Source organism: Taudactylus pleione, unplaced genomic scaffold, assembly GCF_031769625.1.
Source record: "Taudactylus pleione unplaced genomic scaffold, aTauple2 ptg000475l, whole genome shotgun sequence".
Taxonomy (NCBI): domain Eukaryota; kingdom Metazoa; phylum Chordata; class Amphibia; order Anura; family Myobatrachidae; genus Taudactylus; species Taudactylus pleione.
In genome coordinates, this window is record NW_028284877.1 from 1,425,386 (window position 1) to 1,443,897 (window position 18,512).

General features: G+C 44.5%; 1 protein-coding gene across 1 annotated transcript in view; it reads right to left on the minus strand.

Annotated features, from left to right (window-relative positions):
- SYT9 (synaptotagmin 9) overlaps nucleotides 1-18,201 on the minus strand; it is a 188,593-nt gene extending 170,392 nt beyond the window's left edge. Inside the window, exon 1 of the mRNA XM_088449003.1 lies at nucleotides 17,378-18,201. Within this exon, the coding sequence (XP_088305129.1) occupies nucleotides 17,378-17,525 (148 nt within the window). The 5' untranslated portion in view covers nucleotides 17,526-18,201. The remainder of the gene's footprint in view (nucleotides 1-17,377) is intronic.
- Nucleotides 18,202-18,512: the final 311 nt, after the last annotated feature.

Genomic DNA, 18,512 nt, shown 5'->3' on the forward strand with positions numbered 1-18,512 from the left:
AGTCTCATCCTGCATCGAGGGAGAGACTCGATGCTTCAGTTTGCTTATCAGATGAGCGCTTTTTCTACATACCGTACTACAGACTCAGGATTAGTTATCCCACAAAAAATCTACAATGGTTATTCCTCCAATATATACATCAAGCGTACACCATACCTTTGCATGTCATTTGTTTGTATCATGTGCACTATGTAACACTTTACAAATAAAATATAATAATATAATAACATTGACTTTACTGCACTACTGTATCACAAAGTTTTAGGGGTATATTTACTAAAGTGAGAGTTTTTAGAAGTGGAGATGTTGCCCATAGCAACCAATCAGATTCTAGCTATTATCTTCTAGAAGGTGCTAGATGAATGTTAAGTAGCATGATTGGTTGTTATTGGCAATCTCCACTTCTAGAAACCAGCACTTTTGTAAATATAGCCCTTACACTCAGTAGGTTCCATTTACAGTATTCTGCTTGGAGGAACGTTTTGAGACCTCTTAGTAGATATATGTGCCACATCTGAGCACCCTTTAACCTCCAGAAAATACTATTATACAACTCTGTACTTTCTTATACATGAACAAACTATGGCCCTCATTCAGAGCCGTACGCTCTGAGCAGAGCGCACGCTCTGAATGAGGGCCGGGCTCCATTTTCATGGAGCGTCCTCCTGGACGCTCGTATAGCTGTGGGTCACCACCCACAGGCTATACGAGCGTGCTTTGTGATGGCCGCTATGGTCGAGACCATCGCGACCATCGAAATTGCGAGCCGGAGCCTGCGGTTGAGGTTTTCAACCGCAAGCTCCGGAGTGATTTTGGCTCTATCAGAGCCAAAATCACTCCCACTGACATCACTAGTGATGTCAGTGGGCCGGCTTCTGATGGGAGGCGTTCCCGTGGGAACGCCCCCGTCAGGGAGGCACGCCCCCGGCACGCCTACCAAAGGGGGCGTGCTGTCAATCAACATTGACAGCACGCCCCCTTTGATCGGACACAACGAGCGAAGGACTTTCCTTCGCTCGTCGCGTCTGGCGCATGCGCACGACGGAGCTCCCTCCGTCGTGCGCATGCTCAGTGCATAACATCGACCCACTTGCGAGCGGACAGCCGCTCGCGAGTGGGTCTGAATCAGGCCCTATATGTGCTCTGGTTTTCACCTCCTCAGTGTACAAGTAAAAATAAAAGTTCTTAGCAGGAAAAAAGTCTCTGTTGCTGCCCTCAAACTAGAGATTGCGGGCCTGATTCTGACCCGGACGCTATGCTGCGCTCGCTTGCATTGAGCGATTTTTCGCAATCTGCGCATGCATATGATTTGCAATGCAGTCAGTGCGATGGGAAAGTGCTCGCCCGTAGCCCGCAGTCGGGCCGCTATTTTGTGTGACAGATAGCGCAGTTTGTGGGTGGTAACAGGGGAAGGTGCTTGTAAACGGGGGTGTGGATGTACGAACGCAGGCGTGCCCAACCATCAGATGGGGTGCATAATTAGCAAAGTAGCGTCATTGCGCACGTGACTGGGTTGAATTTTAGCCTGAACTGCTCGCAATGTTGTGGTGGGAAAAGGCTACCACAAGTGCTGCGAGCCGCTCTGATAGCTCTCGATGCTCCTGAGTACTCTTACAACTGGCGGAAATGCCGTGTGTTGCGAGTGGCAAAGGGGCATCTTTATACAGGTGTGAGCGCATAGTGTGGCCGTTCACTATTACTTAGTGGGTGGCTTTACGCGACGCAGTGTGAGCGCATGATTTAAATAGCCGGACCCTTTTAGCCAGCGAGCGGGCGCTCCCGCCCCTTCCCTTAAATGTAATTTCAATATGTTGCCCCCAAAAAGTGACTTTATACAGGTTGCGGATATTAGAGGTGATTTGTATTCATTAGAATTTCCAGTAGGGGGCGTGTCATTCCATGCAATTCAACATTTTTCTGATTTCATCACTACAATGGTGACATCAGAACTCATTGATTATACATATATTATTTACGATAGTTTATAAATATATAAACATCAATAAGGGGTGTCACTTGACTTTTGTTAGACTCCGAGCAACATTTTGGAAGGTACCTATCAAGGGTATAAAAATAAAACAATACACATACTAGACATATGGAGCCTGATTCAGAGCCGGACGCTCTGGCCAGAGCGCTCGCTCTGAATCAGGGCCCTCCTCCATGAAAATGGAGCATCCTCCTGGACGCTCGTATAGCTGTGGGTCACCACCCACAGCATATACGAGCGTCCAAAAAGATGGTCGCGATGGTCTTGACCATCGCGACCATCGGACTTGCGACGGAGACCCTGCGGTAGGGTCTCGCTGCCGCAAGCCCTGGAGTGATTTTGGCTCTATCAGAGCCAAAATCACTCCCACTGACATCACTAGTGATGTCAGTGGGGCCGGCTTCAGACGGTAGGCGTTCCCATGGGAATGCCTCCGTCTGGCAGGCACGCCCCAGGCATGCCCACCAAAGGGGGCGTGCTGTCAATCAACATCGACAGCACGCCCCCTTTGGTGCGAGACCCGGAGCGATGGGAAGCCCGTCGCTCCCCGGGTCTCGTGCATGCGCACGACGGAGCTCCCTCCGTCGTGCGCATGCGCAGTGGGGAACATCGACCCACTTGCGAGCATACTGCCGCTTGCGAGTGGGTCTGAATGACCCCCATGGTGCTTTGGCAGGGGAAAATCCCCTGGATTTCTGGCTCTCCTTGTGTCATATTTGAGATGTATATTTATAAGAAAATAGAGTTTAGCAAGTTTGTACAAATCTTTAGCTCACTTGGGTTGGTACTGATGACTCTGCCCCCTGGCTGAGCCCTCCATCACTCATCAGGACAGAATAAATAATGGATCATTTAGATGTGCCCCAGACATAGAGACCTCATATTTGATGGCGAATGACCTTTTAGCATCTTACACTTTTTATAATTAAGTTGTTCAGCATTAAATAATGTAACTGTCTGGGAAGGCTGCAAGTGGACTAAGCTGCTGAACATAACAGTCTGAAACCCTCATTTACATCACGGTCTTTTATTTACATTTTATAGACTCGGCTGATTGTGTTTATATCTTATACAGTATATATTCTCTAGCAGTGTGAATACAGCCTAGAAAGCAGAATTTGATATTTTTATTATTGAACTTTTAAAAAAATGTGTACATGTTTAAGTTGTAATAAAAGTTTGTCTAATCAAATATTCTCTGTATGACCAATAAGACTGACCCGCAGTCAAAATGTGAATGGAATTCTATATATCCTAAAACAGGTGATGTCAATCTATGTATAAACTCCTGTGAATAATAATTATTATAAATACATATTGTGAAAAGGTCGGGGTAGGGGATCCCTCTCCTGGGGTTGATGGATATCACCTTATACATAGCAGCGAGGAAATAGCACTCCAGTCGTGGATTTTCGTACAAGCTGGTCGGCGCCAGTTTTTATTGTGCAATATCAACAATCAAAGAAACAAAATATAAAATAAACCCTAGCCCGGCTGGGCACCAACTAGACAGTAAGTTCCCTCACTACAGAACACTAAATAAATCCCCGTCCACAGTACCTTCTGGTTTGTAGCCAACAGTGTCTCAGAGCAAGCTAACCTGTGGGCCTGCTCTCTCAGGTATGAGACACTCAGCCAAAACTAAATCCAGCTTCTAACAGCCTTTCCCACATGCAAGCCCTAATGAGCCTGCTACCAGGCTGAAAAGCAGAACACCTGGAGTGGCCTGTGGATGGAGCCCTCCCTCTCCTCACTTCCACACCCCCAGGACCCATTCCGGCTTTTCACCAAAGCCGACATTCCAATCTTTTCAGCAGAACAGACTTTTCCTGGGGGTTTAAAAGACATATGTGAGAAATCTGGGACACACATATATGACATACACATCTTTTCCAGTGCTTCTATCACAATATATATATCGGATGGAGCCATGCAGGTTGGGTACAGGATGCCGGTGCTCGGGATCCCGTCTGTGAGAATTCTGAAGCCAGCATCCCGACAGGGTTAGGATACAGACACCTGTTGGCAGGTATCCTAACCCTCCCTCCCCACACCCTACACCTAACCTTCCCCCGTGCAGCCTAAACCTAACCCTCCCCCCCAGTGCCTAACCCTAACCCTCCCCCTTACCCCACTACTTACCATTGGGATGCCAGTGGTCAGGATCCTGGCACCAAGATTCTGACTGGTGTCAGGATTCTGACACCTGCATCCCGAGACACCGGGATTTAAACTACATCCCATATAAAATAACTTATTTGTGATGTTACTTAATAAAATTTTAGAGTCATCGTTACAGCATTTGTTAGAAATTCCTGTATAGTACAGATATGCCCAGCTATATCCTTGCCGCTGGGGCAGCAAATCGTGCCACGCATAGTGCGAGACGCACACCATGCGAGCAGATACACCCACTGTGTTCGTCTATGCGCCGACATAGGAAAGCATGGTGCGATCACAGTGCACGCTACAGTGTACCGTAGCGTATGCAGATGCGGGGAACCTCATGGCGCGCTGCGTGCGTACGTTTGTGGCACAATCAGCCACAATGTAACTGGGCGCATCTGTATAAGGTTAACTGCAACTCTTATTGTAAATTACTATGGCTATTACAATTAGAGATGTGCAATTCGGTTCTCCAGAAGTCCGTGTCCACCCGAATTTCGTGAATCCAGACAGACCCGAGTTGTGGTTCTAACCTCCTGAGGAAATCCTGATAAATCCGAGTCACGGTTCTGATCTTCCCACATTTCAGAATCCGAATTGTGGATTCTGGATTACGAAAATGACATGATTTTATCTGATTTGAAACACTTTTTATCAATTTAAAAAAAAAAAAAAACAAGATCCAAAGCCAAAACCAAAATAAAAACACTTAAGGGTGGTTTTGCAAAACCAAAACACAAAGAGATCCAAAATCAAACCACGGGGTCAGCGCACATCTCTAATAACAAGTCACTTTGGATTTCTGCGATCCACATTTATTTGTAGCATATATACCGTATGAGACAGTGGAGCTTGCATGCACCATTTTATAGACAACCGAGAACCACAGAATAAATGTAGCAGCCGCTGGCACCTTGGTATAATGGGTATTGCTTTACCCGCACCCTACAAACATTTCAGTCTTTGCAATGTTGAGCTGATTTTAGTTCAGATTTTATATTTGAACCTAACCCAGTCTTTGATAGTAGATATGTTTTCTTGTACTACTGCTCTCTTAACTACTTCAAGCTGCTACTCATCATGTACCACACAAAGTATTATCATGAGCTGAGCCCTCACTGCCCCCTGTCCTGTACACCCTGTCAGCCTAGAATGTCCACGTGTCCATGTCTTTCTGTTTGTGTTCTGTATGATACTGAGGTGCCTTATAAATAAATTTATACTGATGATAGCGGTCTTGTAATTTGGCCTTTGTCTTATGCCCATTGATGTCTTCAAGTGGTCCTGGCATGGAGGAGCTTTAGAAGGTTATAATCGACCAGTGGGAGGTTCTGCGCTCAAGTACTTTCTGTAGTGTGTTAGTATAGATATAACATATTATATATATTGACAGGTGACCTGCTCTTTAAATGTTGTATATTGCTATACCTCAATTTCTAAATCAACTAATATGGCATAAAAGAAAAGGAAAAGATGTACTTTCTAAGATGTATTTATTATAATCGGAGTTACAGTGCTCCTTGGAAAATCTATTGCAGACTATAATCAATAGAGTATATCATACATAAACCAATAATGAATAATATTATATCAATACTAACACACTACAGAAGTTACTTAAGCGCAGAACCTCCCACTGGTCGATTATTGTCTCAATAAGGTTGGGTTAACCTTACAGGTACTGCAGCTTAGTGGCAGGTACACCACAACTGAGAACATTAAGCTTTAGAAGGATGAATGCGCTGTCATTCTGTATAAGTCCAACCTTGTATGAATTGTCTATGCGTACAGCCTAACACACTGAATTGTTTGTATTATTATTAACATAAAAGTCTTTTGTTTTCATTCAGGTCAAGCATCCTCCATGCGTGTCCACCAGTATGAAACGACAACCAATATGGCCTCTGTAATCACACTTGGGGACAAGCTATGCACATAATTAGCCATAAATATTCAAACAATAGCTTTCTATTTGAAAGGATTATTTTCTCCACACAACGGGAAGTATATCACAATCCGCATTTTTAATTTGGTTATTATGATGTAATAAACTAGCAATGCGAAAATTTAACAGTTTTGCTTGCATTTACTATTGTTGGGACGCCAGGACAGAGCTTCCGAGAAAGCCTTGTCCCGCTGTCCGGGTATGGAACTGGCGGGAATAATGAGCATAAGTCAGAAGATCCATCTCCACAAATATAACATGATGCAGTAGCTCATAGGCTACCTCTGAAGATGACGTTAGCTGCTGGGGCAAAGCTGGAATAAGAAGATACATATGACGAAGGGGTGTTTCAAGAGAGGAGGGGGCCCGTGTGCAGTCTCTGTCCGGGGCCCCTTACTCTCTCTCCGGCTGCCAGCTGCGCTCTTAATGCAGCACCGCACCGGTAGACCCTGGGCACTAGAGTGTTGCCAGAGTCTACAGTGCATGCACAGACGCCGACGTGGGACTCCAGTGGCGGAGTGGTTAGTATTAAAAATATGGGTGCAGGGTGTGCAGTGTGGGCCTTCCTGGACCCAGGGGCCCGTGTGCCCCCGCAAACCCTGCACCAATTATAGAAATGCCCCTGATCACAGCATATATGTCAGCATATCATTTTTGTGGCCATCCCCCGGAAATGGCTGTGCGAATCCCAAACCCTGCACCCACTATTCATCATATAACTGGATTTTTTTCTTGTAACAAGAAAAGCAGAAATGATTGTGACAATGTTCCCGTACATGTGTACATGGCGCATTGTCTGCTGTTGTTGCGCGGCAAAACAAAATACGTTTTTCACAGATTAGGTTTATTTTAAGCTTGTGTAGAAGGTGTTAAAACAATTGTTAACATTGTTCTCCATCTGCCCACATTCATTATCTCTCCAACTTTTCCACTGAACATTTTAGCACATTTTTAAACAGATGCTAATCTTGCATCAAAGGGGCTGTTCTATGAGACTGTAACCTAAACACTTAACGGGCTCATCTGCTATATGCTCTTTCTAGCCATGTACCATTATAGTGATGCTGTATAGCGCCAGCTAGTAGATCATTCCTTAGGGTTGTTGGCAACTGGTGACAAAGTCTAGTTATAAAACTTTAACATTAATCTGATTTTACAATATTGTCTGGGAGACATGGGAACGGGTAGCCGACCATCACCAAAATGCCACTATCTACAGTACACATGCCCATTGCTAGGGATTGATGGTCCCTTTCTACTGATGTTTGGCAGCAGGGAAAGGGGCGAAAATAATTAACCACGAGTTCCATATTGGGAAGTCAGGCAGCAGTAAATGCTTTATTTAAATTAAGCATTTTAATATTTATCATTCTTAAATGTTTTTTAAACATTTAATTTTTTTTTTAATTGAAGATGGCATTGGAAGATCAAGTGGCTTCCAGTTCACTATGCAAGTGCTCTTGCGCATGTGCCTTCAAACTGGTCAACCAAGCCTTACCACTGCCAACTAGGGCCGTAACTAGGGGTGGGTAAACAGTGGAGATGCCCAGGGTGCAGGGCCTTGTAGGAGGCACCATCACTGCACCATTGTACCTGTACTGGGTATGCTTAAAAAGCTGATGCCTGGAGTGCCCTTGTTATGCTCTGGGCACAAAGCCTCTCACTATTTCTGGCAGCAAACCACTGCAGTGCTGCCCAGTGTCATTAGGATGTTCCGGGGTCTCTCAACTCCTCCCTGGTCCAGCGGCCCCATCCACTGGCGTAACTACAGTAGGTGCAGGGGTTGCGGCTGCTATGGAGCCGGGAATGACCCCCCCTCCTGCACCTACGGTGCCAGGCCAGCCACTGCCATGGTGGCGTCCTCCAGCAGTGTGCTGCACAAGGCAGGCACATCTGCCCTCTTGGTCGGCTCCTCCTCTGCCTCCTCCCAGCATCAGTGAGGAGAGATGGAGCCGACTAGGAGAGGAGGTGTGCCTGCCCTGCGCAGAACACTGCTGGAGGACGCCATCATCAGAAATAAGTCAGGGAGAGAGGAGAGGGGAGGGGGGAGTGTGGAGGGGGGGGCCCATGAAAATTTTGCAATGGGCCCCCCTAGGTCTAGTTAAGCCCCTGGCCCCATCCCCACGTTGTGATGTCATGATGTCACATGTTCGGGGGTGGGGCCGGCACAGGGGTTATACTATTGTTTTCTCCTGGCGTCAACCTGGTACATAATCTACTCTTGCAGAGCTGCCCAAATCATGAAGTTCTTCCAGCTCTTCAAGCTGCATCCTTTTGTTTTGGCAAATATTACGCATTTCTGGAGCAAAATACATCCAACTCTACATCAGTCCCAGGGCATGATGCCTCAAGACTCTCATTTTGAATGTGATGCATCTAGTCACACGGTCCTTATGAAGATTTAAGCAAAAGTCAGCTCTTTTGTTTATTACCCAGGAGTCCTTCTGCGCATGCCGCATTTTTGGAGGTTTGCACCTTGAAATTGTTACCTTTAAAGAGTTGGTAACTATACAAATGAATTGCTCTAGTGTTAAGCAGTAAATGGGTAGCAGCCCTTTGCTCTCTCATGTGCTGGCTGTTCAAGTAGCAAGCCGGATTGCAGTGTATCTTGTGTACAGAATCAAGGACCCAGAACATGCAGTGACTAAAGAACTACTACTTGACGTGGCTTGCATGCCCTTACTCCGTGTTCCAAGCAGTGACAAACAAAAGTGGGTCCCATATTATTACTAAGCTTAGCCGATTCAGCGCATCTCCAACGAGATGTCCATAGCTTCCTTGCTGTCTCTTGCCACACTCATGTCATGCCAATAGACCTACACAACCTTAGGAAAGCAGCAATTTGTACCTGACAAAGGGCTTAGGCCACACCGGGAATTCCAATTTTTAACATTTAATCAGGTAATTACTGTATATTGTATTTTTGCGGACTGATCCGGTCACTGTATAGTTATGTAACAGGTAACTCTTGGTCATAAGCTACAGATTATCTTCGGAATCATAACAGACACTGACACTTTATAAACCATCTCTTGATACAACAGAACCTGTCAATATAGGACTCTGCATACTTCACCATCTGGAGACCATTCATTTTACTAATCTTTACTAACAGCTCTTGTCTTTAAGACTCGGTAAATATATCTGTGACCTGAATTAAAGGGAGACATGCTACAACAGCTGTATTCTCTTCAATATGTGATTAAAACCCCACATCCCATAAATCCTTGATGCATCTCATAGCAAGCCTGTTTTTATATACTTACTAGCTGGCGAGCCCGGCATTGCATGGGTTTTCTTTCTTTTCCCTTCACCTGTGTACGGTACTTGAGAGTCAGTGCATGATATCTCTGATATCTGCAGCAGTTCCTCCCCCCCTAGATGCATTCAGGAGATACTCTATATATGTGGATATCACCAGAAAACGGGTGTATACATGGAATATTCTGCAAATTTAGTTTGATAAATAGGCCCCTTGGTGTGGATAACACAGACTTTCTATTGCAGCAATAGCAAATGAACCATCGCCGCATGGCAACGGTAGCAGAAGATTTTCTGCTTTTTTACCATCCAGACTTGATGCATCTTGATACACTGCATGCAGTGATTTTCCTTTAGCAGGTTTTTCTCTATTATAATTGCTCGTGACCTGGATGTGACTGTAATTGATACAGTTGGGTTCTCCTGAGTGGGAATATGGAGGTCTATAAGGGCGGGGAGCTGTGAGTGGAGAAAAGGTAGTGATGAGTGTTTTTGTGGAAAAATGATTGGTGGAAGGGGGTCAATGAATTCTGTAGAGTGGGGATTGTCTAGTGGAAGCGGGGTAATGAGTTCTGTAAAGGGAGGTCGTTGTCTGTTGGAAGTGGGGCGATGAGTTCTGTAGAGAGACCACCAGTGCTTGGTGGAAGTAAGGTAATCACATTTGTTTATTTAATATATCTTTATTTATTAGTGTTCTATTAGATGCCTAAAATGTATGTGTTACAGTTTCCAAGGGACTTTTGACAGCCAGCATGATACAATGTTTAATGCAGTGCTAACTGTTTTTTTTTTTTGCACCATTCTGTTTATTCACCCCATTATCACAAACAATTGGTCCCCTGTGCTTCTGCCTGGGAGACCTTATTATGTATCAGCACTACCACAGTAATTTCTCTGCGGCTGCGCCAATGTTGCCAGTGTAATAAAAATAATCTTCCATTCAACCCTGCTACACTACAGCCCCTGGTGGCACTCCACCCATACACAAACCTACCCTGACGCCATGCTGCACACGGTATTATAAGTGGCACTACCTATGACCATAGGTGGTTAGACTTGCCACTGGGGTGGAGCACGACACACCCCTTTTGGCAAAGTGCCTGGGCACTACTTGCACAAACTCCCTGAAATAAGTTTTCAAAGTAGACATGTATGACCAACCTATATAAGATTTTGTGCTAGATATTCAAATTTGTGGGCTGACAACAAATGTTAAACCTTAGATTTTGAATGTTTTGCTCTTGGTAAATGAGCTCGTGTTATGGAAATCTTGCAACAGAGTGATTCCCAGGGTCAGTTTAAAGCACGTGTTCTATGCTGCTATCTGTAATACTAAGGTACAGAACTAGCAGAAATGTCATTTATTTTCTAACAGAAGCAAGATAAACGATACAGAAACATGTCCTAGATTAGAAATGAAAGGGGGAAGAGAGAGTTTGACTTGACAGGTTTTTAATAATGAACTGCAGAAAGTACACTGTTCATATTCCTTGTGCCAAATTTAGCTTCACATCTCAACTGACTCTCTACACTGTCTGCAGGTAGCACACGGTCTTACAGAGCTGAGGGATTGCCTTTTCAAGTCAATTGCTAAAGCCTCTATATAGCTTCTTTCCTGTGGTTTCATATGGTCTAGTTACATGCTCTTCCCATAGAGACGCATGAAGTCACCTGATGTCACTGGAATTCTTGCTACTTAAGGATCATAAGTATAGAGGACATGTAATAAAGTGTAGAAGTCGCACATTAGCCTTATTTTGGAGGGGCAGTCCCAACTGCCCCCCCGCCCACAGACAGGTATGTCCCAAGGGGTGAAATTTGGGATATATGTCCTATTCAGGGGCATATGTACTAAGCCTTGGAGAGTTATAAAGTTGGAGAGAGATAAAGTACCAACCAATCAGCTCCTAACTGTCACATTACAGGCTGTGTTTGAATAATGGAACTTAGGAGCTGATTGGTTGGCACTTTATCTTTAGCACCCTCCAAGGCTTAGTACATCTTAGTACTTCTCCTCATTCATTACTACTCTGAGCAGCAAAGCAGCATTAAACAGGTAGTGTGTGCGCCTGCTACTGGTGCGTGTGGCTATGAATGTGACTTTGGAAGGCGGGAGAGGTCGCTAAGGGGCTTCTCGTGCTTCACGAGTGCTAGACATCACCCCAGAGCATGGCCACGCCATCAAAAGCATGGTTTTTGTGCCATAGTTAGGGCAACTACTACTGTACCAATGCAGGCAGCCTGAGAAGGCCATCACTGGGTGTCACCAATGGTGGCCATTACAGGGACTCTCCTGCATTGGGAAGCTACTGTATTTCCTTCATATTCAAAAAGGACCTGTATGGCTGGCTGCCCTCTTATGCTAATTTCCGTGTCAGGGTGGTGATAGCCGATGCGGTGAAAAGGAAAAAAATGCTGTACTATTCAAATAATAAATAATTAATATTATTAATTATATTATTTACTAGTGTAATGGACCTGACATATACCTCCGTCCACTGCTGGTATTTAGGCAACTAAGTATTGGCGCCAGCACACGGAGGGCACAGTTGAGTCTGCCCCCCCCAAAAAATTAAAGATGTTGACTCAACAGCTGCAAAGATATAAAAACAGCAGGGGAGGTCTATGTCAGACTTCACCGACCTGGATTCTTGCTGTCACATTATACACAGTGCACTGCAGGCGGTTCCTGTGCAGCTAAGGCAGTTAGGGCCTCATTTATCAATGAGCGATGTTATTGTTATCACTCATTAACTAATCTTAAATGGTGCTCCAACCAATCAGCTCCTAACTGTCATTTTTCAAACAGATGACAGGAGCTAATTGGTTGGAGCACCATTTATGATTAGTATCGAGTGATAACAAGAATATTAATCAGGTAAGCAGAATGGGCATTGTGGGGTAACCTAGTGGCCAGGGGGTGGCAATAGAGGGAAGAAGGAGCTGTGCATAGGGGCTTGTACCTGGTAGGCACAAATGTATGTTAGGAACACAAAGAGGATAAATAATCACATCAACTTATAATACATCTAATATGTAAAGACCACATTTACTAAAAGTCTGTAGCCAATATTTCTATTTATAGAAATGGGTATGTAGTCAGGAAGCTGGTGGTTGAAATGCCGACCGCTGGCTTCCCGACTGTGAAATCCCGGCATCTAAATACTGACGCCCATCACCAGCCCCACGCCGAAGTCCCAACGCCCAGGACGACTTGTTAGCCACAGGGGGGGGGGGGTTGGGTTTAGGGACTCCCAGGGGGACTTAGGGTTAGGCACCACCCCGGGAGGGTAAGGATTAAGCTAGGGGAAGGGGGAGTTAGGGTCAGGCACCCCCCCAGGAGGGTTAGGTTTAGGGAGCGGGGAGGGGAGGTTAGGTTTATGCACCCCAGGGGGGAGGTTAGGGTTGGGCACTAGGGGGGGAGGTTAGGGTTAGGCACCCCTAAAGGAGGGTTAGGTGGGGAGAGGGGAGGGTTAGGATACTTACCAGGCACCGTCGGGATCTTCATCTGCTGGACTTCCGGCATCGGTATTTCATCTGCAGGGCTTAGGTGCGGCGGTATGTCAAACCGATTCCATAGAAATTTATCTAACAAAGTTATATTATTTGCTTTATATATGGTTTTTGGTTGGAGCAATATGATATGTAAGCAACAAGCAGAGGGGAAAGTAATAATGGGCATAAGGACATGTGAGGGAAATGTTGGAGGGCAGATGCGTATGTGAGGGACGAGCTAGTGTGCAGAATGGCATGTCAGGGAAAAGCTGCTGGGCAGAGTGTATGTGAGATAGAAGCTGGCAGGCTGTATGGGACACATGAAGGAAGTAGTAATGTTGGTCTTGGGTTGAGGAGGGGTGGTAATTCTGAATCCTTGCCTAAGGCACCAAGACTCATGCAGCGGCCCTTGTTGGGCGGGGAGACAGTATTTTAAGGGAAAAATTCGAATGAATAAGGGGGAAGTCCTAAAGGTTTAGGAGGCTGGAATCATCCCAGGGCATTTTCTGGAGCACTCACTTGCTACTCCCTTCACGAGGTTGTTTCCAGGACAACGGGCTATAGACATGCAGCCTAAAGTGCAGTTGGTGAACCAATAGATGCAGTTCTGCTTATACAGAAGTGCTGCATGTCGCCCAAGTTTGTACAAAATTAAAATAGACTTCAAAAGATATTATGGCATCCCCCAATAAATATTGTGTGTGCTAGGGTATTTGTCGCTGTATAAAAGAAAGCTATATTCTCTGATCATTATTATTATGTTTAAATAAGTAATTATTTGATGATACAATATGTCGAAAAATCTGGTGAAAAGGGAATCCAGAAATAGCAAAGGACTTGAATTATCTCAAATGATACTGTAGCCCTACCACATCCCAGCCCCAATTGTCTCAGCTGAGCCACCCAGAAGATTTTTACACGAACTGGAGAATAGATTACAGAGATGAAAATTGGAAGTAGATAGGTCAGCTAGCAGGAGGAGGTTGCAGTAGTCCAAGCAACACAGATGAGGCCATACCTGCCAGTGTTAATTGTGGCTTTGGAGAAGTAGTGGATGATTTTCTTTATATGCCCAGGAAAGAAAAAATATATATATAGTATTTACAGTATGTATGTCCAGAACTGCAATCCAGCAATGCACAAGGGAGCTCATGTAGAGTTGGATACACTGTCACACCTGGACAAGTACAATAAGCATGTGTTATCATAACTATGGCACCACCAGAATAGAATCAACTCTAGATATGTCTGGCAAGAGGTTTACTTGTTGCAGGTGCTTGACCCCTGGCACAAGATAAGTGTTTATGATAGGACCATAAGCACAGACCTTTGCGTACATATACAGGGGTTCTAATAGGAGCTAATTCTGGCGATCAGTAGAAGTGAAGTGATCGCAGATGCGATCACTTTAGTTTCTTCATCGGGCAGCTGTGCATGCGTTGACATCTGGCAGCGCAGGTGCGAGCAGGCAGCAGCGGTGAGGGATCCTACTGGTCCCTCTCCTGATAAATTTTGTGAATGTAGTCCACAGGCTACAACGGGATAGCGGCTGGGGGCTGCCCACAGCAGATATTGCAGTCCCTCCATGGTACATCCAAGAGTTCCTTAATAATTGAGGGTACCCCCATAAACATCAATTTTCAGGAGTTACCAACAAATATTATTTTTGGATATATAGGCCCCTTAAACTGTTATTTTTTCACATAATAAAACAGCAACTTTAAACTTTTTGGATAAAATGTCATCCACAAAAACTGGTCATCCTGCTTATTAACAGTACAACTGTCGACCAAATGACTACATGACTACTTCTCGTAAATTGTGCAGGAAGTAGTCATTTGGTCGACAGTTAAACTGTAGACTATGGATGGACAATAGGTGCTCCCCCCCAGCTGTGGTAGAGCTACACATCCCAGCATGCTCTGCCGCGGTTTTGCTATTTGGCCATGCTAAAACTGTTGCAAGACATGCTGGGATTTGTAGTTCAACAAGAGCTGGAGGGCCGCTTATTGCCCACCTCTGCTGTAGACAGACAAAATGTAGATGGGAGAATGCCGACATGGTTTTACTGTTATTTAAAGAATTTTAACCTTGTCAGCATTATAACTTTAAACTTGATGCTTTACAATCAAGTTCAAAGTTATACTGCCGACATGGTTAAAATTCCTTATATAACATATAACCATGTCGGCATTGTTGACACCATTACTGTCCTTTGAAACCCTAACTTTGTTTTCATGACAAATATAGTCACAATGCTGCCCCTGATTCTCCATGGATACTATATGGCAACATAAGGATACTCATTTACTAGGGACTGCCAGGCATTGTAATAAAATTCTGAATGTATTTGATCTCATCCAAATACAAGACATGAAGTGTACAAGATACATGAAGAACACAGTCTCTGCTGCCAAGAGGTCATATTCTAAAGGGGTGGGATTTCAACTACCTCCGTTCTAAAGATAAGACAGATAAGGAGAGCTGTAGTCACTTCAGCTTGTTCAACCAATATATGTCTATAAGGATATATCCACTAGCATTCAGCAAGGTGCAAGTGGGCTGGTGCTCTGTACTGTGGTCACAGTTTCAATGGATAAAAAATACTGGGATCATTGATCCTAGCAGTAAAAGCAGCTTGATCGCCTCTGAGCATAAGTATCATTAATACCACAGACCTATAAGATAAATGCATAATCAGTGACCACTGACTTCCATTCCAGTAAACAGAGAATAATAGCTACAGATTAAATGGAGAATCTGTGTAATGTTGTGAGATATCTGTGATTACCTTAGTAGTGTTTAACTTCAAGGGATATTTAAGTTAACTGGAAAAGTTGTCTCTACGACTATTAACTACATTAGACTGCATTCCATTGAGACAATTTCTCCCAGTCACTTTTTTTTAACTAAGGTGCCCATACATCAGCGACTGTTTGTTGTGATGTGATGGGAAATGCCGGCGTTTCCGGGTGGAATCGCTGACCTCCCACCATCGATGTTCTGCGATCCGTCGCCAGATCGCAGACATTTCACATGTTAAATTTCCACGATTTGACAATTGTGATCAGTTTTTGATCGCGATCGTCATATCGCCGAAATTCAACATGGTGGATTTCTGCGATCCTGCGATGCCGGGTGGCAGCATCGTGGGATTGCGGCAATCCGTCGCTAATGTATGGGGCCCATTAGTCAAATTTAATTAGTCAGTGCTCTGATTGTAATCATACATAATTGCTCTTGAGTTGGAAAAATTAAGCATTGTTCCAATGCAAACACACTATGTTCTATGTGGAATTTGAATTAATTGGGATCTCTACACTACATAATGTAGCTCAGATCCTCAGATTTGTAAAAAGGATTTTTTTCTCATTTCAAATATGCCAGGATTATCCAGCAACACAAACAATTAGTTAATGCACATACCATGACGTTTTGGGTGGCAAAGCAGGGTTACAAACTAACTTATTTTCAGGCTGAGTGCTGGTGCACATGGGCTTCTAAAAAACAACGCCTGTTAAAAGCGTTGGATAAATCCTTGTGCTGGGTGCTCGGCTTTAACAAAGCATTTGAGGCAAGTTATCATAGCATTGTACTATGAACTTAATGAACACTCCCATACACAAGTACATTGACTCAAAACAAAGCAATGTGAGTGTTTGCCAGAAAGTATGTGTATAGGTCTATTTTCACTTACATTATAGTTTGGACTATCAGCATTAAAGAAAGCTTACCAGGAGTTAAAAATACATATAAATAGTAGAAATGTGCATTTTGGTTTTCTTGAAATATGAACACACCCGAACTTAGAGGTTCCAAGTCGAACTGAGTCCCAGCTTGGAATAACTTTGGTTTTGTGAGTCGAACTGAGCCCCTACTGGGATCTGCTGTCAGTTCAGAAGTTCGATTTTAAAACCGAACTTGGTTTTTGGATTGCATGTAAACAGGTCCAAATTACATGATTTTAGCTGTTTTTCTAGATTTTTTTAAATTGATTTGTCCAAATTACATGATTTTAGCTGTTTTTCTAGATTTTTTTAAATTGATTTGTCCAAATTACATAGTTTTTTTTTAGCTTTTTTTCTAGATTTTTTTGTAGTCTGTCTAAAAAATATCCTAAAATATCATGCAGAAGTGGCAAAACAGAAGACACATTCTGATACATTGTAACCATCAAAAAGTACAACAGACAGCAATAGAATCCGCGGGATTACACCACAAGGTGATCAGGCACAGGGTGTTCTATTTGTGCCTTTTTCCACTTCAATTAGGGATATAGAGGCTTTATAGAAGGGACAGGTCACCTGCGGCTCACCAAGAGACACTACAAGTTCCATCTTAGCCTGTCAGGCTTTGACTTGTAGTTCCACAACTGCTGTAGAGCCACCCATTGCTTAAACCTGGTTTATAGATATAATCGTATATTATAAAACTATTACAGTGAGAGGAAGACAATAAAAGCTGTCTGCTTAGGGAACCCAAATGAACGGGCAGAAACGCACGCACTTGCTTACATTTACCTGAGTCAGGAAGCCGAGGTCTGGCTCTTTCCCTCTGATAGTAAATGAAATCCAGGCAGTTCTCGTTCTCCACAATCCCACTATAGCACAGATCCGCCACCAGTGTCAGCGCTTTCATACAGATCTCCTGCTCCCTGTCTCCAGGCATTTCCTACCACCATCCTTGTGAACCCAGGAGCTTGCTGCCCTGCTAGGTCTCTCTCCAGCCCTCCCCACCCAGGATGGCAGAGAGGGCGCTCAGCCTCTGATCAGACTGCGCACTGAGGTGGCTGCACTTGGCGCTCCTTTGCGCACAGCTCACAAGCACCGGACTCCCTGAAGATTACGCACAAGTGGATTCCTCCCAGCTGACCCCCTTATAGAGATCATATCCAGATGATATTTTCACTGTGGACTTCACTACAGAGTTCCTGAAATCACATCCAACTGGATTATTCAGCACTGACTCCCCATAGCTGGGCTTTTCACACCTGACTCCCCAACTAGACTCACCACACTTCCTTTGACTCACTCCCTGATTACTGTACCTTTATAAAGGTAACTCCTCAAAATTCACACACATATCTCATCTCTCCCCTGAACTCACACCCGCATGGACTCTGGCACCCAACTGTTCTGTATCACGCCTACCACTCAGAGCTCACAAGAAACTAGGCACCCCAGAGACCATCATACTAGATTCCACTCCACTCAGAGCACGCTCCCAGTTGGCACAAGAGCTAACGCCCAGCTCCCCCCCTCGGGGGGAGAGTCAGCCTGCCTGTGTCTCTTTAGAGCTCCACAAACCCGTCCACCTTCCTCACTTTGCAGAAGGGAAGGGACCAGCTCCGCCTCTCATGATGCTAAGAAGAAGTAGAGAGTGTCTGCCTCATGCTCGCTCATCTCCACCCCCCCCCCCCCCAAGCAGCAGCTATACCGAAAATCCTTAAAGTATGTTCTCTATAGCAACATACAGCACACCATTACCAGGTTGGAGTATAGAGGCAGATGCAATGTTGGATGCAAACTGAAACACCAGTAGCCCCCCTAGACTTCTAGTTTGCTCCTCATATATCCAAGTTTTGCATTGAAGGAAGAAGACCCTGGCTGTTTAGTGTGGATGTGAATAGCAGCCCTAAGCGCTGCCATTCTTTGC